The sequence below is a fragment of the Elephantulus edwardii genome, unplaced genomic scaffold, assembly GCF_000299155.1.
Source record: "Elephantulus edwardii isolate Elephantulus edwardi_28Jun2011 unplaced genomic scaffold, EleEdw1.0 scaffold00115, whole genome shotgun sequence".
Taxonomy (NCBI): domain Eukaryota; kingdom Metazoa; phylum Chordata; class Mammalia; order Macroscelidea; family Macroscelididae; genus Elephantulus; species Elephantulus edwardii.
Window position 1 is genome coordinate 2329543 of NW_006399865.1, and position 23841 is coordinate 2353383.

The 23841-nt window shown below is 41.9% G+C and overlaps 1 protein-coding gene across 1 annotated transcript in view; it reads left to right on the forward strand.

Moving 5' to 3' along the window:
* WWC3 (WWC family member 3) overlaps nucleotides 1-23841 on the forward strand; it is a 146744-nt gene that overhangs the window by 118589 nt on the left and 4314 nt on the right. The window contains exons 13-21 of the mRNA XM_006892356.1: nucleotides 2707-2830; nucleotides 3616-3675; nucleotides 4448-4534; nucleotides 7994-8186; nucleotides 9295-9462; nucleotides 10434-10585; nucleotides 11774-11939; nucleotides 14982-15146; nucleotides 21789-21881. Coding sequence (XP_006892418.1) covers nucleotides 2707-2830; nucleotides 3616-3675; nucleotides 4448-4534; nucleotides 7994-8186; nucleotides 9295-9462; nucleotides 10434-10585; nucleotides 11774-11939; nucleotides 14982-15146; nucleotides 21789-21881 — 1208 coding nt within the window. The remainder of the gene's footprint in view (nucleotides 1-2706; nucleotides 2831-3615; nucleotides 3676-4447; nucleotides 4535-7993; nucleotides 8187-9294; nucleotides 9463-10433; nucleotides 10586-11773; nucleotides 11940-14981; nucleotides 15147-21788; nucleotides 21882-23841) is intronic.

Consider the following 23841-nt stretch of genomic DNA (forward strand, 5'->3'; position numbering starts at 1 on the left):
GTGCGAAGGAACGCTGTCTACGTGTGACCTCAAGCACGCTTCTGTCACATTTTCCCAGATCAGATGCCATGACGTTGATTCCGGCTCACAGCAGCCACACATGCTTCAGAGGAGAGCTTAAGCTCTCTCTGATCTTCAGTGGCTGATTTGAATATATCACTGGACCTTCTAGAAAAAAAGAAGCATCGGGATTTTGAAATGCCTTTTTTTTTTCTTTAAACAAAAAAAAGCAACCCATTTGCATTTGCTAATCTAAATCTGTAAAAGCTTTGACCTCGCTTGTCTGTTCAGTGACAATTTATAGACATTCTGTTTAAATTATTAGCTTAAATTTTGCAAATTTTTTCACTTGTCCTTTTTTCTTCTCTTGAATCTTGTCTCTCATGCAGCATGACAGAAACATTCACTGTAAGTTACCTTGCAATTCCCATTTGCCTTTATTGGTTAGGCTCTGAATGCATCTTTGTGTAGTGGATAAATGTCTTTCTTATGGCCAGGGTGTAGCCAAGCAGAGCATCTCATATCACTCTGTTGTGCTATAGCTTATCTGTTATGATGATGGTTACTGTTATTCTGTCTGTATGAATGTTCATAGGACTACAGAAGTTGTGTGAGAACGTCTCTAAAAGTTTTGGCTGTTTTATTTCCTTTGTGTAGTTCCTCTCTCCCTCAAACGTAATGGTTTTGCTCTGTTAACACACCATCTTAGTACTCTGCCCTGCCCATGATGATGTGATTTTCATTGAATTCTATTCCTTTTCACAAGGCCCTGTTGATACCCGTAATGTCAGAAGGGTGGTCAGTCAGGCAGGCAGGTCGCCTGGCTGGCCTTGATGATGAAGAGCCACGCCTATTCCTTGCTTCACTTGCGCTTTGCTCTCTGCTTCACCTGGAGCATAGCTGGCAGTGCCTTGGGTTACCTGGGCCGGGACTCACTGAGCATTAAGTGCTTCTCTCCTTTGTCCCTTCATCAACCCCCTTTTTGATGATGAGAGAGCAGTGGCCTCTGCATCTGTCATTGGGTGAACTGGAGCAGCTTGGGCTTGTTCGGCAGTGTTGTTTCCTAAAACAAAACAACACAAATCCCAAAACCCGAAGCCAAAGTCAACTGCCACCAAGTCAACGCTTCCCTGGTGACCTTCTGTACCCAGCATTGGACTATACTCCTTAGCATTTTCAGTGGCTGGTGTTTTGGTAGATCTCCAGGCCTTTCTTCTGAAGTGCCTTAAGGTAGACTCAAACCATCAACCTGTTGGTTAGGAGCTCAGCATGTTAACTGTTCACACTCTTTGGGACTCCATTATTCCCTTATAGAAATGGAGGGCCTGCCTCAGAAGTGTGGCCAGTTCCAGGGCTGGGAATGGCAACACTGATCTGTTTTGTTTTCTGGGGATCCATGCAGCCTACTGCTATATCTCATTGGCAATTGTAGGTCAGGGGCTTGGGCCCTTTGCACATGGCTGAGTTGGAGAAATGAACTGGACTGAGATCTGACCCACATTTAGAGCCCCGGGACTTCTGGGGAGGGCAGAAGGGTACCAGCTTCTCATTCCTGGCTGAGTAGAGGAGAGGCACCTCACCTCTGGGCTTAGCCTCCTGGTTACATTTTGTTTCCAGTTGAAAACTGGAAATTGAAATTGTGAAATCAAATGTCATAGTCCTGTTGCTTTAGTTGGTGTGAATAATGATTTTGTTTAAAAGAGGACTGGTTGTAGAATTGACCATCTTTTGGGATCACAAATGTCGAGGTTTTCCAGTTGTTGATTGAGCTTATATAGCCAGAGAAAAGTACAGGGATGCCACCGGGAGCAGGTTTTTATGATCACAGGGCATCCTGGCCACATTTCTAAACCTCATGCTTTGATTCTGTTTACTAATTAAGTGTGGCTTGGTGTAAAATGATTATAATTCCATATTTAGCATAGATTCCTATGAGGTGCAAATGAGGTGGGTAGAAGAAAAATTATTAAATGTTACAAAGAAAAATGCCAGTGCTTATCCGTAGCTTTATATTAAAGTAGATATGAAGCTCGGGAATCAGCTGACTAGTTCTGAAGGGAAGGCCCCAGAGCTGTTGGGGTGATCCTGCAGTCTGAAGCACAGTCACCTCATCTCTGTGACCATAGGTCCCTGAAGAAATGCTTTCAAAGTTTGCCCTCATAGAAATGGATGCTCTCTGCTCAGCTCATCCTGTGACTTGAGTGAAAGCTGTTAATTTTTTTTCTTTTTTATTTTTTTTGTTTTTTTTTTCTTTTTTGTTGTTTTGCTTTTTTTTTTTTTGAAAGCTGTTAAATTTTATTTTGGACCAGTCAGACTTTTTTTTTTCTGATTATAAATGCAATATATGTTTATTGTATAAGATGTGGAAAACATCAACCAGTATGAAGGAAAACATGCAGAAGTGCCATTAACCATTTTGGGGACATAACGCTGGGTCTTTTGTTTCCGCGAGTCTGTCCTAAAGTGGTACAAAGAGGCTTCCTCCCAGCATCCGGAGTAGTGTGTGTTTGTTAAGGAGATGAAAAGACAGGTATGATTCTAAGTGTTAAGAGTTGAAAGAACTTTTAAAGAAAGAGATAAGTTCCTTCATTTCTTCAGGTTTTCAGAGTTGAAAAAGACAGGGCATAGTGTGTCTAGCTCCATGTCCATATCTCCGACAGTGTGCCTCTGGAGCACGTGGTAACTTCTCCTGTGTCTTCTTTCTAGCAGGGACTCTTCGAGAAGACAGCAGCAAGAGGCTGGAAAGGAGAGCGCGTCATGTCTCTGCGTGCCTGTCTGACTATGCTCTAGCCAGCGAAGGTGGCGGGCTGTTTGAACCTTTAATCATAAGGTCAGAAGCTTATCTTAGTTTCCACTCCCTAACCCGACTTGCTAACAGCATTCCTGTTAAGTATGGAACCAGAAAAGTCACAGGTTGAGATTGTACGTACTGAAATTTTACTGCTCTCTCTGGGATCAGAATATCTTACAAACTTGTTCCAACTGTCGGAGATTGGGCTTTTGCAAATGGAGAGGCTAGCTCTTGGATCCTGTGTGGTGTTTGGAGACTGGCTCAGTTTTATAGTTTGGGGGAGATTTCTCTCTTTCTGGCCCTGCTGGATATAATTCAGTAGAGCTGGAAAAAGAGACTCTGTTATTAGGAATGGACCTCCTCACTCCCCCTTCCAGAGCGGTAGGGCTCAATGGTAGGTGACAAAATAGCTTTTGGGATCTTGTGCTTTATTTTGATTGGATGTTTTCGATGTAAGCTGTATCTTCATACATTAGTAAATCTCAGGAATCTTTAAGACATTTCAGGTATTGCCAACTTTTTCCAAGTGATTTGGAACTTTACCCTGAATAGCTCATGTGATTTTGAATGGAATGCAGAGTTACTTTCTAAAAAAAGAAAAAGAAAATGGCTTGCCAGCAGGTTACCAGTGAACTCTGTCCTGGGCCATGGACCCAGGCACCTGTTGTGCCCTTTCAGCCCTATAGTGAGTTGACTTCTATGGAAGTTTTGTAAGACCCTTCTAAATAAGACAGGAACACTCTTGACATGAGAGTGCTTCACCAGAATCTGTGTCACCCTCTGCTGCTTGAAGTAAAGCTAGGTGACTTTCCAATTGTGTGTAGGAATGAAGATGCTGAGGAGACTGGCGGTAAAGAAGAGCCCCAGATCCACGTGGGATTTTTGTGAGTACAGAAGACTCCTTCCATGTCTTCAGTGTAGATTCAGGTGCTCTGCCAGGGTCTATCTCTATCTGGCTAGTGACAGACCCTGGATACACGAGGTGAGATGGGGTGGAGGGGACATTTCCGAGTGCTGCCCTATCCTTGATACATCCAGGACCACTGCAGTGGGTCTTTGGTGAGGGAGGGAGAGGTGATGGTTATGGAGGACTGGCTGCCTGAGGGCTGTCTGTCAGCACTTAGATCCTACAGGTGACTGAAGTACTGTGAATACCAAAAGCTTCTGGAGAAGTCTTGACTCTTTAGGGAAAATGATCACTTATTTCTGCAAAGAGTTGATTCCACTCATGACAGCACAGATAACAAGACCCTTCTGCACATTCGCAGAGTCGGCCACCCAGCGATTTGTAACAGAACAAATTTGAGTTTCTAATTTCAGTATCAGGAAATGCCCTGACCATTGATGGCCGCATGAACAAGGCAGGATGTTCCTATGCAAACATTCCAGACTTTCTCCCCTTTGGTACTGCTGATGTTTGGGACTAGCTAATTCTGTTGTGGGGCCGATTCTATGCACTAGAGGAACGGCATCCCTGGTTTCTCCTGACTAGATGCCAGTAGTGCCTCCACAGTTTTGGCAACTGTCTCCAGGCATTGCCCAGTGTCCCCTGGAAGGCCTCCTCACAACTTGTGGAGAGCCATACTCTAGTTTGTTCAGCAGGATCTCTCCACTTTGTGGGGTTTGCAGTTGATAAATCAGCATTTTCTTTTCTAGGCACGATAGCAATAGTGAATGTCTTCTCGTAAATGTGCTCCAGTTGAAGAACCTTGCTTGGCTGGGTGTGAAAGAAAACTGCAAAATGTGAGCTCAGGTCGTGGTGAGGGCTGGGATGTGTTCCTCAGGGTGGGAATGTGTCCAGCCAATGGTGTCCTCTCCTAGGCTCTCAGTAGACAACTAAGCCTACTGGTTTGATTTTTTTTTAATATCTATGTTGCAAGTGAAAAGATAGTTTTGGAACCTGAATTTACAATAAAACACCAAGGAAGGTCTGTTGGGAATATAAAGGATTATAAATATTAAAAAACATCTAGCATATTATTTCAGGCAGACCCAAGCTATTACTGTGCTGTGTAATGGAAATCTGAGGATTGCCCCACCAGCAGTATAAGAGCCATTCCTGGTCCCAGGACTGGATTGGTGCTGAGGTAGCTACACACTGCCTCTGACTTTGAGTGATGTTTATTAAAAGGCCTCAGAAAACAACTATATCACCTCACCCCTGTAAGAATAGCAAAGTTTGACAGAACAGCAAACAACAAATGCTGGCGAGGTTGTGGAGAAACTGGAACCCTTGTTCACTGTTGGTGGGAGTGTAAAATGGTGCAACCACTGTGGAAGGCGGTATGGCGCTTTCTCAAAAAGTTGCAAATAGAAAATACCATTTGACCCAGCATTTCTACGACTGGGAATATACTGTAAAGAAACCATAACTGCCACCCAAGCAGATATATGCACACCCATGTTTATTGCAGCTTTGTTCACACTAGCAAGGAGTTGGAAACAACCCAAGTGCCCATCAAAAAATGAACGGATAGAGAAGTGGTATATTCACACAATGGAATACTATGCTGCGTTGAAAAACAAGGAACTCATGAATTATTATATTATACAAAGTAGGTGACCCTGGAGTGAAATATCTCAGTAACAAAAGGACAAATACTGCATAGTGCCACTGTTGTAGAATGGGACTGACGTCAGGGTTGGGGGGGACTGAGAAAGGTGGGTGCAATAATGTATACGGCATTGAAACAGATGAGAGAGAGAACTGTTTAAAAGGGATATATGATTAGGTATTACTGTCATGACATGAGTCCAGAATGAAGGCTGCATAGTGACTGTGGGGCGGGATGAATTGTAAAACAATGAAAGCTTTTTTTTTCTTGTCAAAGAGAAAAGTGAACTGGAGGAAGGGGTGGGCGGGGAGGAAAGTGTGCAACAGTGAGTGAAAGAAAATAAAAAAAAAATAATTTTTTTTTTAAAAAGGCCTCTGACCAGTGCAACACAAAAAGACAAACAACCCAATCCAAAAACTGGACAGAGACCTTAAATAGCCATTTCACCAGAAATGATCTGCAGATGATCAAGAAACACAGGAAAATTGCTCATTATCTTTAGTTAGTAGGAAAATGCAAATAAAAATCGACAACCTCTTCAACACATGGTGCTGACAAAACTGGACTTCTACCTGCAGAAAACGGAAAAAGGATTCACAGTTCACATCATGCATCATGCATGAAAATCAACTCAAGGCGGAACTGAGACCTAGGCATAAAGCCCCAAACCACAGAGATTATAAGAGACAAGTGGGACCAAACTTGGAATCCCAAGCCTATGACATAAATAGGGTGGCAAATATAGCCAGAAATGCGCAACTTGGAGAGGATAAAATCGATGAATGGGACCTTCTAAATATCAAGTCCCTATGTGTATCAAAAACTTTTTTCAATAGGGTGAAAAGAAAGCCTACCGAGTGTGACAAAATATTGGGCAGTGACATCACAGACACAGATCAATAACAAAAGTTTACAGAATCCTACAGGGCCTCCACAAGAAGAAGACTGGTAACCGGATCACAAAATGGGCAAAAGACGGGGAAAGACTTTTCACAAAGGAAGGCGTTCAAATGACTAACAGACCCATGAAGAAATGCTCAGAATCACTGGCAATAAAAGAAATGCAAGTCAAAATTACAATGAGATACCATCTTGCCCCAGTAGCAGTAGCAAAACATAACAAGACAGCAAGCAATAAATGTTGGAGGGAGTGTGGAGAGACTGGAACTCTCATGTATTGCTGGTGGGATTGTAAAATGGTGCAACCACTCGGGAAGGCAGTTTGGCATTTCCTAAAAATGCTGAACATAGAAATTCCATATTACCCAGCTATTCCACTCCTAGGAATGATACCCCTAGGAAAATAAAACTGAGACACAAATGGGAATTTGTACACCTGTGTTCATAGCATTCACAATAGCAAGAAAATGGGAACAGCCCAAATGTCTGTCAACAAACTTATGCACTGAGAAATTATGGTGTGTTCACACACACACTCACACACACACACAGTGGAATACTATGTAGCACTAAGGAACAACGATTTTGTAAAATACTGTATAATGAGGGAAAGTATAGAGAGAATTACGTTGAGGGAACTAACTGTCTCATAAGGACAAGTACTATATAAGACCATTATTATAAAAAGAGAAGGATAACTGAGGGAGATGTGTATAAAAGCACAAAAGAGAAAGGAAGATGGAGGAAAAAGATGGAAAAAAGGCAAAGGCGGAAAACACTAGTGCGAAGATGGGAGGTGGTGGTGAAGGAATAGGAAAGATTTAATAGAGACTTGAAAAACCGTGCTAATTATAGACATAGATCAATAGTATTAGTTATATAAAATATGTGTTAATGATTATATGAAACACAGTGAAATGAAAGATTGTGTAAAGCACAATGTACATGAATGAAGCACAATGTATACAAATTCTTATATGCAAAAAATAAAACAACAAAAATGTCAGAAAGGAAAAAACGAACCACACTAAGGTACTACTTCCTACCCACTAAGACTGCTCTGATCAGAAAATAGTAAGTGTTCATAAGGCAGTGAAGAAATTGAGACCCGCATCCATTTCTGGTGGGAATATAAAATGGGTCCATTGCTGTGGAAAATAGTATGGTGGTTCCTCACAAGATGAATGAGACATAGAATTTCTGCATTTCATATTTCTTTCCTCCCCAAGCAATTCCATCCCTAAGTGTAGACTCCCTCGAAAAAAAACCAGAAGCAAGAACACGGATGCTTGTACTTCATTGTTCATTGAAGCATTATTTACAATAGCCAAAAGGTGAAAACAGTTCACATGTCTATCAACAGATAAACGGCTAAATAAAATGTGGGTATAAATACAGGAGGGAGCTCTTGTGTCCTACTGGTAGGGAGTTGCACTGCCAACTGAAAAGCAGGCAGTTTGAATCCTCCAGCTGCTCCAAGGGAGAAAGTTGAACAGTCTCTTCCTATGTGATTTATAGCCTGAGAAAACCTGTTGGAGGGTCAGCTATGAGTTGGTTTTAAATCCACAGCACATAACAACATATATTCATTAGATTTTCTCTTAGTTGAGAAAGGGCATTTCCAGAAGATTTTGAAATTTGACCCATGGGTATCTAAAAAAAGGAACATTTCGGTGCATGTATTTGCATGACTTACACATTTTGTCTGTCAGATCCATCATGAAGGGTCCCCTCCCTCTCTTTTCAGCCACATCCGTGTCTACCTACCATCACTCGACTCGGGCATGCTCAACACCTACTGCTCTCAGGCCCTAGAATTTCAGGCCTCGCTGGTATTTAATGAAGTTTTCCAAATCCCTGTGCAGTCAAGCATGTTGACATTGAAGTCCCTTCAGTTATACGTATGTTCTGTGAATCATCAGCTGCAGGAAGAACTGCTGGTACGGCCTGGCGCTCTTGCTCTTGTGCTGGGCTGCTTGGCTTTCTTGTTTCTTCCACCTTTGGAGTCTTTTTTTCCCTTTCTTTCTCTTTCATAGTTTCTCCTTCCCACCTTCCTTTTCGCTGCTTCTCCTTCTCTCCCTCTTTCTTTCCATGTCCCTCTTTTCCTCCTTATCTCTCCTTTCCTCCTCTCGTCTTCGCCCCTCCCCTTCCTTCCTATTTCCTTTGGCGGATGGCTTAGAAATGATAATGATGCAAAGTGGTCTCTTACTGGAATGAAAGAGATGAGTGTTAATTGCATTTATTTGTTCATATATTTCATGCTATGCTTATGTATAACTCAGTTCATGCTGCAGCCCTGCCCTCTGAGACAGCATCAGTTTTACTCAAAGTGGATTCATTTTTTAGCTCAGGGGAACTAATTAGAGTTTACAGATTTAGTACACAGAAAGACTTGACACCTAGCTGGAATTGAATTGCAAATATTTTTTAAGAATATATTCTTTACGATATTTGTGGCATACCTATAAAAAATTGGTTTTTTAAAAAAAACACAACAGACAAACACAAACCATAGTGTATTTGAAACTCCAATTTCATGAAATGCCCTTTTTTCTTTCTGTCAGGCCTGGAATTTGGACACCAAAGGATCCAGCAGCTTGTCCTCAGGCCCACACAGTCATTCAGTGACCGGGCCCTGATTCAGAAGCCAGAACGGGCTCTGTTGGTCATGCACCTTCAGTGCAGAATTGGGGTGTGCAGAGCAGAGTTCGGCTAGTCCTCTCCTGTTCTGAACATCCTGGAGAGAATCTGTAGTTCATCAATTGCTGGAGCCCTCAAGCAGCCCAGCACCCCAGGCTCCCCATTCTCTGGTCCTTTTCCCTCCAGCACAGAACTCTTCCTGATTGAGCTGACCAGGAAGAAGGCACCAGAGCCGCCCTTGTTAGCTGCCTCCTCAGGCACTGTCATCTGACTGTAGGCGGCCACCTCTTTTCAAGAAGTTCTCTATTTTAGCTCTTTCTCGCTTCCAGTTGAAAAATGCATTTGATATGTTAAAAGCCTTCTGTGTTGGGCTGAACTCATTCATTGCCTGCTCTGGCTTCCTTGCAGGGCATTGCTCAGATTAATTTGGCCGACTATGAAAGTTCCAGCAACATGCAGCTGCGCTGGTATTCCGTTCAGGTCTTCACCAGCCCCGAGCCCCAGAGGAGCCGGGAGAAGGAGAGGGCGGAAGAGTGCCCTCCACAGGAGCCCTCCAGTGTGGACGGCGGGAGGACGGTACGCTTCTCAGCTTCTAGGGGGCTGTCGCAACCGCTCTCCTTGCTTTGAGACTGGTGCTCAGGGGAGTGGTTTCTAAAAAGTGATTATTCAGATTTAAAGTCCTGAGTGCGGGAGAAATGAAGAAGTAGAGTTTTGAGAGAAATGATAATCACGGGGCCTGCAGCCTATCCTTGTTCTTTGGGGATTCCGTATTTGATAATTGGCCTACTCACTAAAATTGGTTTGTAGCTCCCAAATCAATCTTCATGGCATTTTTTGAAGTCAGTTGGGAACAGTATGCAGTGGCAAGGCATTTGGGTTGCCTGATATGAACCTTCCCAGCTGAGGTGGGGAAAGGGACCCCGCTGTGTTCTTCTTTCAGCTCTCCACGTCAGTATCTGTTTGACAGTCTGTTGAGTGGCGTTTTTTAAAATTTTTTTTTTCATTTCTGTGTGGGATGTTGATAATTTCACAATCTCATATTCCTAAATACAAGAAGGCCATGATGTGCTTAGGAAAAAAAATACCTGTGTTAACTTGAACTTCACTCGGTATATAGCACACTGTTCGCCATAAGATCAGTGTTAATATGACAATTTTATAATAAGTTTTAACAAGTATTTTCTTTCCTTTGCTGTTTTTAAAAAGATATCTGGAAGAACATATACATTTAACAATTTCTCCACAACAATCCAGTCAGTGATATCTGGTGACATTCTTCATCATGATAATTTTTTCAGTACCAACGTATTTATGATCACGACTGACTCATGGCTGGTTGTTTTTCACTCTGAGCCTTCAGAGCTCTAAGCCAGTGCCATGCTGACGTACCTCTAACGGTGGGGGTGAGTTTCTCCCCAGAGGAGCAGTTGAGAACAGCTGTCTGTGTGGTGAGGTCAGCTGCACGCTGTGTGGTGATTGGCGTCGGGCACTTGTGATGGTGGCTGCTCTGTTGAAGCCAGTTCTCAGCATTCCCACTGTCCTTGCAGGATGCGGTGACGGTGCTGCTAGCCAGAACCACAGCCCAGCTGCAGGCTGTGGAGAGGGAACTGGCAGAGGAGAAGGTAAAGCTGGCATGTTCTGAGACCAAGATCTTGCTGGAGGAGCAGCGCAAAGGCCAGATGGAGGCCGTGCCCAACAGGTAGATGGCAGTGATGTCTCCTAGTGGTCAGCTTCATCCTTGCCCAGGCCACGGAGTGTGAATGCTGTTGTGGCAGTGAGTTCTCCAAAGGTGTGCCTGTGTAAACACTCCTCAGTGCAGTGCAGCAGCCCTCTTGGGATGACGTGCTGCCATGCTACTAGGCCTGGCTCTGCTAGACCTCACCTCTCAGGGAATATAATACCACTCTGAAGAAGACAGGACTTTGAATGACCCCTGCTCTCCCTCTCTTTCCCTGCTTTTCACTTCTTCTATTCTAGAATTTCTCAGGAAGACTCAGATAATTGAGGGACTCCACACTGCCAGGACTGAGTAAAATAAGATCCCTTGATGGTACTTTTCTTCAGAGCTTTATTGAGAGCTAACTCACATCCTGTCCAGTTCATCCTTTGGCAGTAAACAATGTATTGATTTCCCCCCCATGTATTCAGAGTTGAACAACCATCACCGTAGCCCATTGTAGAACATTCCATCACCCTCAAAGAAAGCCTGTACTGATTAGAAGTCATTGCCTGTCTCCCCTGTTTAGACGCCCAGTAATCTACTTTGTGTCTTCATGGTCTCCCCTATTCTGGTTGTTTTGTGTAAGTGGAGTCGTGGCCCATCCCTCTAAGGTTTACCAGAAGCAGACCCTGTGAAATGGATGAAGGACTCAGATGAGCAAGACCCTCCTGTCTGCTGGAGTCCGACTCGTCATCTCTTTGGTCACTTTCATGTTCATCTCCTGTGTTTTTCCCACACATAGTACCATATTCACAGACCATCTTGCCTTTCCCTAGTATCTTTCCCCAAAATTATGTCATGTTGTTGTTGTTGTTAGGTGCTGTTGGCTATGACACACAGAGGGATTTATTTGAAAGAAAAGAGAGCATGATGCGGGTGGAAAGTCCCGAGGGTGGGGGTGACCAGAAGCTGGAAGGGGCTAGTCCCCGCAGCTGCAGTGACCGGAGTTGTGTGAGGAAGGCGACAGATCCTCTTAATGAGACCTGGGAGATCTGTCTTCCATAGGAAACCTTTTGACTTTATGAGACAAGCTGCATCTTTAGTCATTAGTCTTGTTGGTTACACCTCTGCTACCACTCTCTGAAAGCAACAAAGATGTGAAGTCCTTTTGATGACTATTTCATGAGTTGGTTTTGTTTTCTTTTCTTTGCATTGTTCAACCTTTAGGAGTTGGCAAGCAGATTCCATCAATAGTGGGTGTAGCAACTGCACCCAGATCAGCCACCTGTACCCAGAGCCCCAGGGCATTGATATGGAATCTATTCATGGACACACACTTGCTGGCCAGTCAGTTCCTTGCAAACCCAAGCAACTTCAGCCTCTACCTCGTAAGGTAAGTTGAAGACATCAATGGCATTTACATTGACTTCTTAAATTTTGTGAGTCAATACTGGGCAGCGCCCTGGAAGGAGAGTCATGGGGTGTCCTCAAAGCCTTCCACCATGAAACATTAAGGTGTTGGCAAATGAGATCACTAAAAGGAAACAGAAGCTGAAATGCATATTCACAGGCACTGACACTGTCGCTTGCCTACAAATATACCCAGTGCTATGGTTCTGGATAAGTTAGGGCATGAAGTGGACAATACCATGGGAGTAGCTTATAGTAACGAAGGAGGTATGGTGAGGAAGATAAGGGGGCTCTGGTGCCATAATGGAGAGAGAGTTACTCTGCCAACCCAAAGACAGGCAGTTTGAATCCACTAGCTACTCCAAGGGAGAAAGAGGGGCAATTTCCTCTCATCTGAAAACCAGCGGGAGGATCAGCTCCGAGTTGGTTCCCACCCAAGGACATTGAGAGTAGAAGTAAGCGACCTAATATTTGTAAACTGTTTACATCTGCACAGCTGATGCCATAGGAGTGATTATCAACTTTCATGAAATTAAAAAAGGAAAAGGAAAATGGTAATTTTTTATTCCTTCATATATATGATGATCCATCCATTCCTATCTTTAGGAACAAATAAGGCTTGAGTGTTTCATTTTGAGGGTCCCAAAGGTTGTGGACACAGTGACCTGGCTAACAATTCCTTTGTAACAGTGGGAGCAGTGAAGGATCATTTCCACCCCTGTTCACCTTATCTTAGTGGTCACAGCAGATCTTTGTGAGGAAGCCCTTTGTGTGTGCAGTCACGAATGTCTAAGGAACCCAGTGAGGTTGGAAGACACTATTGGTGCTTCACTGAACTTCTGTTTCCCTGAGCTGGTTAGCTCCTCAAAGTATTTACAGCCATGGCTCCTGCCCTCATGGGCAGAATCAGAAATGCTGAGAGCAATAAAAACGGAACCTTGGCAGCTTCCCAGGATACATGAAAATAGATGAGTAATTGTTTGGGGCCAGGCTGCAAGTACTGATCCTCATTCTACTTTCTAAGAGTTTTAAAAGCATTAGTCCAAATCAGGGTGAGTGCCTGTGGGAGGGTAGTTTGATGTGCCCTCCACCCCCAATTTAGAGTTTCTAAAAATGTCAAAGCTATGGACAATTTGTTAGAACACCACACCCAATACCCATGTACCCTCCCTCTGTTAATTGCTGTTAGGTGCTGTTGAATTGATTGCAACTCCTGGTGATCCTGTCATGACCCTAGAGGACAGAGTAGAATTGCCTCAGGGTTTCCTAGGCTGTCATTTTAAAATATTAAAAATTCTTGTTTTAGTGTATCCTAACAGTATTACTTTGTAAGGTTTTTCCATATCAGTAATTTAAATATACGTGCTTCGGATCCACCAGCTGCTCTGTGGGAGAAAGATGAGCTGTCTCCTCTCGTGCGATTAACTGCCTCTGAGAACCTCCTGGAGAGTCAGCTATGGGTCGGTTCTGACTCAGTGGTACACGACATCACTGTCCACTATCTGAAAAGTCAGTGGGTCAAGTTCACCAGCTACTCTGTGGGGGAGAGAGGAGGTTCTAAACTTCATAAGAGCAGAATGCCAGGGTTTTCCTCCTGTAGAGCCGCCAGTGGGTAGACACCCTGGTGGGCCTCTCAAGAGTCCTCAGCCTTTTGTTAACAGCTTATCCACTGTGCCACTCGGACTCACCTAGAGTCCCCAATTGTTCTGGCTTTCCCATATCTGCATTCTCTCTTTCTGTGTGTATATGGCAGGCTTTTAAGATGCAACAATCAGTAAAACAAATGGAAACCCGTCCCCTTGAGGAGGAGGCAGATAACAGCCAGGCTACATTTAATAAAAGAGAAGAGTATCTTAGCTGGTTAAAGTGAATGGAGAATAAAAAATAATAACTAAAGCAGGACGTATGTTTTTAGAAAGCATAGGCTAGGAAGAAAGAGTGGTCATCTCATTGAGAAGGTAGATTTGTGTGGAGATTTGAAGTAAGGAAGCAGAGGACCTGGTGCAGGTCCTCTGAAGAGCATTTGGGGTTGGGAACAGCCAGTGTCCAGGCACTGGGGTAGGAGGGGTCTGATGTGGATAGAGGGGAATGAATGAAGGCGTCTCTGGAGCTGAGGGAGTGAAGGGATTAGCTCACATAAGGCTCACTGACGACCAGGAATTTTTTCCTAAGAGCCAGTGTGAAGCTGGTTCTGCGCCCAGGGATAAATGAGTCTCCTGGTGGTGTGTTGAAGGAGGAGGTGTGCGTAGAATCGGGAAGATCAATAGTCCAGGTAGGAGACGATAGTGACATCAGTAAAGAGGTCAAAATCTGTTTAATTTTGAACAAAGACTTAATGGCATTTCTTTTCAGACCACCTGTAGTGTGAGACAGAGCCCGGGATGACACTAAGATTTTTGCAAGGAACAAATGGAAAATGGTGATGCCATGAGAGGAGCAAGTGTGGAAAGTTATCAGAAACTCCATTTTGGAGATGTCCAATACTTCTTAGACATCTAGGCGCAGGTGGCAAGAAGGCAGTTGTTTAGTGATGACGTTTATTTCCTAGATTTTCAGTGATAATTTATTTATAACATTGGGTAGTTTCTGAAAACAGAAATTTAGTCCTGGAGGCTAAGAGTTGAAATCGGAGTGTTGACCATGTTGATTTCCTTCTGAGGGCTTTGGAAGACAGTCTGTCCTTGTCTCCTTCTTAGCTAGCAGTCTGTGACGTTCTTTGGCTTATAGATGCATTACTCCAATCTCTGCCTCTATCATCATATAGCCATCTTCCCTCTGAGTCTCTTCCTTTTTATTATAAAGGTATCATTCAGATTAGGACTCTTCCTACTCCCATATGACCTTGGTTAACGGATAACATTTTCAAAGGCCCTATTTCCAAACAAGGTCACACTCCCAGGCACCAGGCAATAGGGCTTCAACTTATCTCTTTGGCCAGACACAATTCAATCCATAGCAATGACTAAGGTAATTTTATGGCTTGTGTTATAGGAAATTTAATGGTAATAAATGGACTAATCTCTAGGTTGATAAGGAAACCAACACAGAAGATCTCTTCCCAGAAGAAGTTGCAAATCTTCCAAAGGAGAGGGCCAGTGGCAGGGCCCTCGCGTCTCCTTTTGTGCGGAGTGGCACAATTGTTCGTTCACAGACATTCTCGCCTGGAGCAAGAAGCCAGTATGTTTGCAGAGTAAGTTGGAGTTTCTTTGCCACCTATATAAAACGTTTTCTTGGTTTTTTTCCCCCTTTGTTTTTGTTGGGTTTTCTTTGCTAGCTATGCTGAAAGGTGTACGTATTATCACTAGTGATACCATTTAGTGACCAACAGACACGTGTGGGTTTGAAAAAGGCAGCGTGCTGTCTCCCCCTATCCCCACACTGACATGCACAGATAGCTCTGGTATCTGTAGGTTATAAAACCTCTCTTTCCTCCTCCCCTGTCCAGCTTTTATGTGTTATATATGCCCCGACTCATGGTCTGGAAGCAAGACAGATAACCTCTACATCTGACTAAAGTGTAGCAAATCAAAACAGGGTGCATTTTTAATTGGGTAGTAAATCAAAACAGGGTGCATTTTTAATTGGGTTGAGGTCAGGGAAGTCAGGTCACCGGGGAATGAATTAGAAGTTCTAGAGGAGAGCCATAGCAGTGGGTAGCCAGGAGAGAAGACAGCCATGAAGACTTAAAATACTAAATCACGGGAATGTAGACTCCCTCACATGTCAGTTTGTACCCGTCCAGTGATGAGAGGATATATTTACAGTGGTCCGCAACCCCGGCTGCACCTTGAAGTCTAATCATGCTGAGGGGATTAAAAAATAGCATTGTCTGGGTCCCACCCCTGGAGATTTATAGTTGGTCGTAACCAGGACGTAAGTATCACAGTGTTTGGGAACAAATAATTCTCGTGTGTTGGCAGGATTGAGATTCCTGAGATAGGTGGAAATAAAGACTAGACCTAATATAGTCATTAAAGACAAGTCAATATTTGGAAGTTGGCAAACAATAGTAGTGGGATGATGAGAGCATGCACTTGGAAAGAGAAGAAAGTGAAAAAGAACTTTGACCTTTCCTGTTCCACTTAATTCAGGCTGTTAAGGAAAGCATCTTTCCTTGAAAAGGTTTGCTAGTGGTCTGGTCTCATCAAGGCCATTCATACTCAAGAGCAAGACCCTCATATTTTTGAGGCAGATAGTGTCAGTTGTGGTTTAAAAATCCCCCAGCGCGAACAGGGGTTCAATAATGGGCTGTAATGATTCACAGAATTCAGAAAAGCCATTATACTTATGATTTTACTTGACTACAATAAAAGGATACAGATTAAAATCTGTTAACAAAAGAAGTGGATAGGGTAGAGTCCAGGGCACACCACGTCCTAGCTTCTAGATGCCCTCCCGCAGTGGAATCTGCAAACAGCTCCTATTTCTTTGAACTGTGATATGTAGCAACATGCAAAGTATTGCCAACCAGGAAAGCTCCCCTGAATTTTGTTGTCTAGGGTTTTTACTGAGGGTGAGTCATGCAGGGTATGGTTGACTGGATACAGAGATCAGCTTGATGCTTGACGGCCTGAGACTCCACATCATAAATCTCATTGTTGGTATAGACTATCTGATCTGGTGTGGTTCAAAACCTTCACTGTAAATTTGATGGCAAAGGCTCTTGGCATAGGCCCTCAGCCCCCATCATAAATCTCTTTGTTGGAATAAACTGTCTGGTGTGGCCCAAGGTCTTAGGGAAATGGAGACAACCTCATCAGGCAAGACATTCTCAGGACTTAGAGGTTACCTCCCAGAGCCACACCTCTTGTAGGGACCAGTTTGATCCTTTACTACTGCATAAGAGCAAACCTCAGAAGGTTTGGTTAGCTAAAATTGCCACTCAGCCATGTTTGAGAGACCATGTTTAAGAGGGCTAGTCTCCCTACAGAACTAAGCTCTTCCAGATTGTGGCTGTGTTGGGACACAGTTGATCCAGAAAACGGAGGGTCAGCTCTGTGTAATCAGTCGACCCAGGGCAGACTAAGGCATTGATAACCTGTGATGCCCGCTCCTCTCCTTACTCGTACACTGGAATGGGACATGTAAATTCTCAATATGCATATATGCGTGTGTGGACCTTAGCTATCCATGACTTAAACTCTACAGTGCAACTGTAGTGTTAGTAATTGAATGTAAAAATGCCATATTCCATTTTAATGGAATGAGCTGCATGGACTTAATAAAAGTTTTAGTGGAACCCTATGATTTGGCCCCTACCCATCCTTATCTCTTTACTCCCACCCCTTCCCCCCTTGGGTCCCCATACATGTTTTACTAGTTATCCTTCTACTTTTACCTCTGCAGTATTTGTCCTTATGAGACTAAGTTCCCTCAGCATAATGCTCTCCAGTCTCTCCCAAGTGATGTAGTATCGTTTGAAATCATTGCTCTGGGGTGCTGAGGATGATGGGTAGGGGGAGATGACAGGACTGCACACTTTGATGAGTGGAGGGAGAGGGTAGAAGAAATGGAAAGGATCTGGTGGGGACTTGAAAAGACCAGGTAATGGTGGGCATAGACCAAAGGTGATTAATTTTAGAAAACACAGTGTATGGGAATGATTATATGAAACGTAATGTCAATGAAGGAAAGTGTGGGGAAAATATTTTTTCATTAAAAAGGGGGAGGGAAGACAACAAAAACATTTTCATGGATATGCGGTAGGGTAGTAAGATCTTACGATACCCCACATTTTCTACCAAGGGAGTCATCCATATACTCTACAACAAAGAATGTGAGGCAGTGATTTTGGCCGTTTCAGCAATCAGTGCACACACATGTACAATTTAGTTCAGTTTCTTTTTCAAGAAATTATTCAAAAGCTGAAATAAGTTAGAGAAGCATTGCAATGAGCTTTCCTGATTCTTTAACACTGCCAAAATGTTCTTGTCCTGCTTCTCCTTTTTCTTGGAGTATAAAAAATTGGGCTATGACACAAACTTGCATAAAAAATGTTTTCAAAATTCAAAAAGCAGTGTACAATTGTGTTGGACTCTCAACAAAAAAAAACTCCTCTCTAGGTGTAAACCTTTCTTTAGCTTTTTATAATAGTGTCTTCATAGAATATTAGTCCTATAGGGAGTGGAAGGGAACTAGAAAATGAATCAGTAGATAATAAAACACCAAGATGGGTGAGAGGAAAAATAATATGGACTGAATGGATGATGAGACAATGTGGGGGGTCTGTAATTAATGTTATGGAATGAAATGTATATGAATGATTGATGTAAAAAACTATATACTTTGTAAACCAACACTTAAATTACAATTACAAAGAAATTAATGCATTTAACTTACCAAAACAAGAAAAACTGGCTTCTGTTAATTTACCTTTCAACTACTGAAACTTCAGTTCTATGCTTGGTTCATAATAAATTGTCTAAGTGAACATATAAAAAGATATCATAAAAGAAAGTACGATCAGAAGGCAAATCATCTACAACAAATTACTATTTTTCTTTTTAGATCTTTCATCTCTAACATGTTATAGTTAAAAACATTTTTCTATTCTTTGATCTTCAAGGTCTTCAGTAATTTTATCACAATTAAGTTGCAAAAGATGATCTACTTTGAAACATAATAAACCTAATTAAGTCTTTCTTGACCCATTGTATGCTCAGAGTTTTTTAGTGTTTTCAAGGATGAAAATTAGCATTTTGTTGTGCATCTTAAAGTTATGAATATGCATAAAGTAATTATAACATAGGGAAATATGCATTTGCATTTTATATTCTACTGTGGAATCCTACATGACTACATGAGCAAAATTTGTCTTTACTGAATCTATTAACTTAGTTCTCATTTAAGAATGAAATTGTACTTCCCTATGAATGCTTGTTTTAAAGTCATGTAGCTAAACCTACATTAATGTCTTCGATGCCTTCAAACATTCTTCATTAGATATATTCACATTGTTTAAGAACGAAAATGTATTTGAAGTAACTTCATACAGTTTTATCCTCCTTTTCATACAAGATTCAAGTGGGTCAGTGATGGCGGAGAATGTGGTGATATGAAATTGATCTCTTGTACTCAGTGGTGCTTCTGGAACTCTACCATGTACTTGTTTCTAATGCTTATGCTATTTTGAATTGCTTGATAATCCGTGTTTGGCGTTATTTATTTTGTTGTCTTTTAAAAACCTTTTAAACTATGTAAATACCTGTTAATGACTTGTAGTGATCTGTGCATGTCTTAAAATTTACTTAAGAATCTTGGGGAGCTTGACTTGTCCAATGAAAATAGCTCAGGATGAGTTCTTCAATCAGGACAGCCTTCACATAGCTGTGCCTGAAGGCAGAGGCTCTTTCTGGCCTTCAGCCTGGCCTCTGCCTTGTACAGTCGAGTGTTACAAAACTCTGGCGATGCCAGTAAATAGCTGCAGGTGCTCCACTCCTCCAGCACACCTCCAACCTGAAGTTACTCGGCTTGCTCGCTCCTTGGGTCTGGGAAGCCATTGCCTGCCAATCTCCTTGTTCCGCTTCCTCTCCTGCTACTGTTTTTTCTGCCTGTGCTTCTCATTGTCACTAGGGTTTTTGCTTTCTGTCATGCATGGGTCTAGAATTTCAGGGACCCTGGATCCAAAGGTTGTATTCCAGTTGCATCTCTTCTTGATGGTAGTCAGACCCACTCTGTACTCTGATATAGACTCTCTTTTAAGCCTAACAGGGTGGCAGAACTCTTAAGAGAGTTCCATATACCTTATTTGCATGGTTCCACTTGTCCCTTATTTACGTTTATTATCCAATCCCTGGGGTAGATCATAAGCACTTCATTTGCATAATCCCACCTAGTCATTTGACAAGACTCTGACAAAGACTACGGCTAGAAAGACCATATGAAGTCCTTCACTGCACTGCATATGGGATCTGCAGATGTGAAAATTTTAGATTCTAGAATAGTTTGTATTTCTACACCATCACTAACTCTCTTTTGTTGTGGGGTTTTTTTTACCATAGCAAGGAGTGAATGCTAAATTTGGAAGAAATTCAGTTACATTCATATTGCTATTAGTAATTTCATCACTAGTGGTACTAGTACAATGATTTGTACCCACTAAATGCAAGTGTTCCCTGGAAGAAGTCTCTTCTGATTGTGTTTTTAAAAGCAGGTTGATTTTGAAATTGTCTTTAAGGAGTCCCAAATCCTTTTATTTTTATTATCTGTGAGCTTTTGGTTTTGCACTCCAATTAGTTGTTACTGTTTCATTTATCCTGAATTTAAAATTACACCACTTCCTAAATTTAGTTTTCCCAGAGTAGATAAATTTGAATAATGGCAAGTAAATAAAATTTGTAAAGCAAGTAGAGTTTATAAAAAAATTTACTTTTGACATTAACAACAGTTTCTTTTTGAAAATTACTAAGCAAAGCACTGATTTTGAATGTGCAGTTTTGTTCTTCAGCTCTGAGACTGTCAAACGACGTAGTACTTATTAGGCACTTGGAAATCATGTGTTTAGTTTGTCACACTTTGTTGGTGGACCCTTTAGATCTCCATGAGTATTTGTTGTCTTGAAATGATACTTAAGAACTTGCACTGTCACTCTAAGTCCTTTGATACTGTCTTCACAGCTCATTGAGTGAGAGTGAGAGCAGTTACAAAGAGCATCCTCAATACAAGAATATACTCAAGCTAAAGAGGTGTTTTGGTTCTCTCTTCTCAGAACCAGATACGTCACAAGTCATATGATTACAGTGCTGCTGCCATGTTCTTATGTGGTTGACAAGCGAGCACAGAATGAGATTATATCCAGTAGATCCTAAAGGAAAAGGAAAACATAATTACTGTAAACAAAATTTACAAAACAACAAAATTAAACCTACCTTCAGTGCCCTGCCAGTTCCCCTTCATGGTGGACATGCTACTTTTCCTTGTGTTCTGTCCTTGGGTTTTTGCTTTGGACAGCTGATGTGCCCCTGTTTTGTTGACTCCCTAAGCACATGCTTCCCTTATGTACTGGGTGATTTGCCTATGACTCCACCCGATGAGATTGCGAAAGCCATCCTCTCAGGAAGGGAGAGCACACAGCCGCCAACCCAGCAATGAGTGGCCTCAAGTCTGCATTTGAGAAGCACAGGGAGAAAATCCCTTATTTATTTACTCCTCAGAAAGCCTTCCTCCTTCTGTGACATGGTCCAGGCTCTAAATAAAAGGGTGCGTTCACTGGCCGTGCTTTTAGAGAGCTCGTTTTTCTATAGGTCTGTAATGGCCACACAGTATTTAATCGGCTGTACCGCTGCATTTCCTGAGTATTTGGTGTTCATTGACACAGAAAGTAAGGAAATGAAGGCAAGGACTTTGCATTTAACACAAATGCACATTGATCCAGAAGTGAGAAACCACCACCAAGTGAAATACATAATGTCTCAGCTCCTATCAGGAAGGCATTATTTCTTTTCTTTGCTTCTTATGGGAATGAGTCTCTTCTTGGGAAGGCCATTTTTATGCTAACTTTTCCCAAAGCCAGAAACGCAGCAAAAGAAAGTGATGAATAAGAGGGGAAGATGGCTGAGGACAGAGCTGGCTTTCATGAACATCCTCCACAATGTCAAATCTCTGTCGGGTTTTCTAGGACTGAAGTGCCCTTGATGGTCTTAGTCTGATGAACAGAGAAGAGGGCCAGGGTGGAATGTTGCTTTATTTTCTTTCTTGTATAGGGTGTCTTTAGAATGCATCTCAAAGACTTGTTAAAAGTACCCAAATTCATCTAAGCATTTGATGACCTTTGAAACGGAATTATCCCTTTCAGAGGAAACAGAGTTCTGAACATCATTCTTTTTTGGCACAGCTTTTTCGTAGTGACAGTGACAGTTCAACGCTGCCTCGAAAATTACCCTTTGTCCGAAACACTCTGGAAAGACGAACCCTCCGCTATAAGCAGGTGTGTATCACATGAGCCGGTAAGGGATCTGCAGCTTGCCTGGAGTTACCTTCACAAACTAGAAAAAGCAGTACTTGAGATAGCATTTAAGGTAATAGGAATGAAGGTAATAATTTTATTTTCTTGTTTACTCAGGATACATAATTTTTGAAACCATATGTAATATAATGTTACCTAATATCTTTGTATTTATATTATATGTAATTTATATGTTTCTTAAGATAGAATTATGATCTAAGAGAATTAATTTTCCTTGCACTTTTAAATATAGGAAATGAATAGACAAGAAACCATTATTCAAAGTTCATGAAGCTTTGCCTCACTTATTTTGGACATGTTGTTAGGAGCATTTGTTCCTTGGAAAAAGACATCAGGCTTGGAAAGGTGGAGGGTCAGCAAAGGAGAGGAAGACCCTCAATGAGACGGATTAATACAATATCTATGGCAGTGGACTCAGATGTGTTGAGGAGAATGAGGATGGCACAGGATAGGACAGAGTTCGATCTATTGTTCATGGGTCACTGTAAGTCATACTCGACTCAGTGGCCCTTAACAGCAACTATAATAGAAAATATCTATTTTTGTGTTTTGGAAGAGAGAGTACACACAGAGGTAAACATACACACCCCACACACAATATTTTTATGCAGATAATGCCTGTGTGCTCCACTGTTTGCCCACTAAATCCTCCCTGAAAGGTATTTTTGTAAATGCGCTGTGCTATTTATATTTTTTACAGTGACAGGTAAAGAAATTGTCAGAGCATGTTTATGAAACTACCTCATCGTTTGTGTGGTTAGCAAAAGTAGAATGTGACTGTTATTTGCATAAAAACATGATGGATTTTTAAAATGTCGGTGTATAACAGGCCTATTGTATGGTTTTCACTTCCTTTAATCTTTCATTTCCCCATGATCACACCAGTTTACCAAGTTTTGTCCTTTTCCGTTTTCTTTCAGATTCTTTTGAATAGAAAACAAACAACAACTAAAAGCCACCCAAATTCCATATGGTAGTTAGACTTGAGAGTAACTGTTGACTGATCATTATAAGAAAATACTTAATTCAGCTATAAAAATATGCCTTAGTGGAAATACAGTTGACACTTTAGACCAAGTGTTTAGCTGTATTGGAAGCTGGAGGTATTTTGTGCCTTGAAGGACACTTAACACGTTGCCACACACTTTTAAATTGACTACTGTGCTTAGAAACACATTCCCCCCCGCCACCGCTGTAGACATCATTTGCAGCAACGTGTTAATAGCATCTTTGGCCCCCACCTACTAGATGCCACTAACACTCCTAAAACTCCACTCCTAAGTTTTGACAACCCCGAATATCTCCAGGTATTTTTTTAAAAACTGTTACTCTGAAATAATTATAGATTTATAGAAAGTTGTAAAAATCGTACAGAGAGGACCCAAGCACACTTTACCTAGTTCCCCCTATTGGTCCCATATGCCATAACTCGACTATAATAGCAACATTAGGAAAGTGCCACTAGTATAACTCACAGAGCTTAATCAGAGTTGACAAGTTTTCACCCACTCATTTGTGGTTATGTGTAGTTATATACAGTTTTTCAGATGTAAGTACAGAACTGTCTCAGTGCCATGACCCTCATACTGTTTCTTAGTATAGTCACACTCTGTGGAGTTTACTTTTTTGTGTGTGCCTTTCCTTTTTAATTGTGGTAAAGTTATACATACATACATACATACATACATACATACATACATACATATCTGTGGGTGTGGAAGGCCTCCACTTCTCCAGGGCATGGAAAATACTGCTGTCCTCTCTAGGGCAGTGTTTTCCTTTGGGTGGGAACTACTTCTCTAAACCCCACTTAGAAAAGTCTGTTCTCATTTTAGGACTCTTTTGAACACAGCATCTTTGCTTTCCTGAGGCTTCTGTCAGGAGCAGAGTTTTTGCAGCTTGCTTGTGTGTGTGTGTGTGT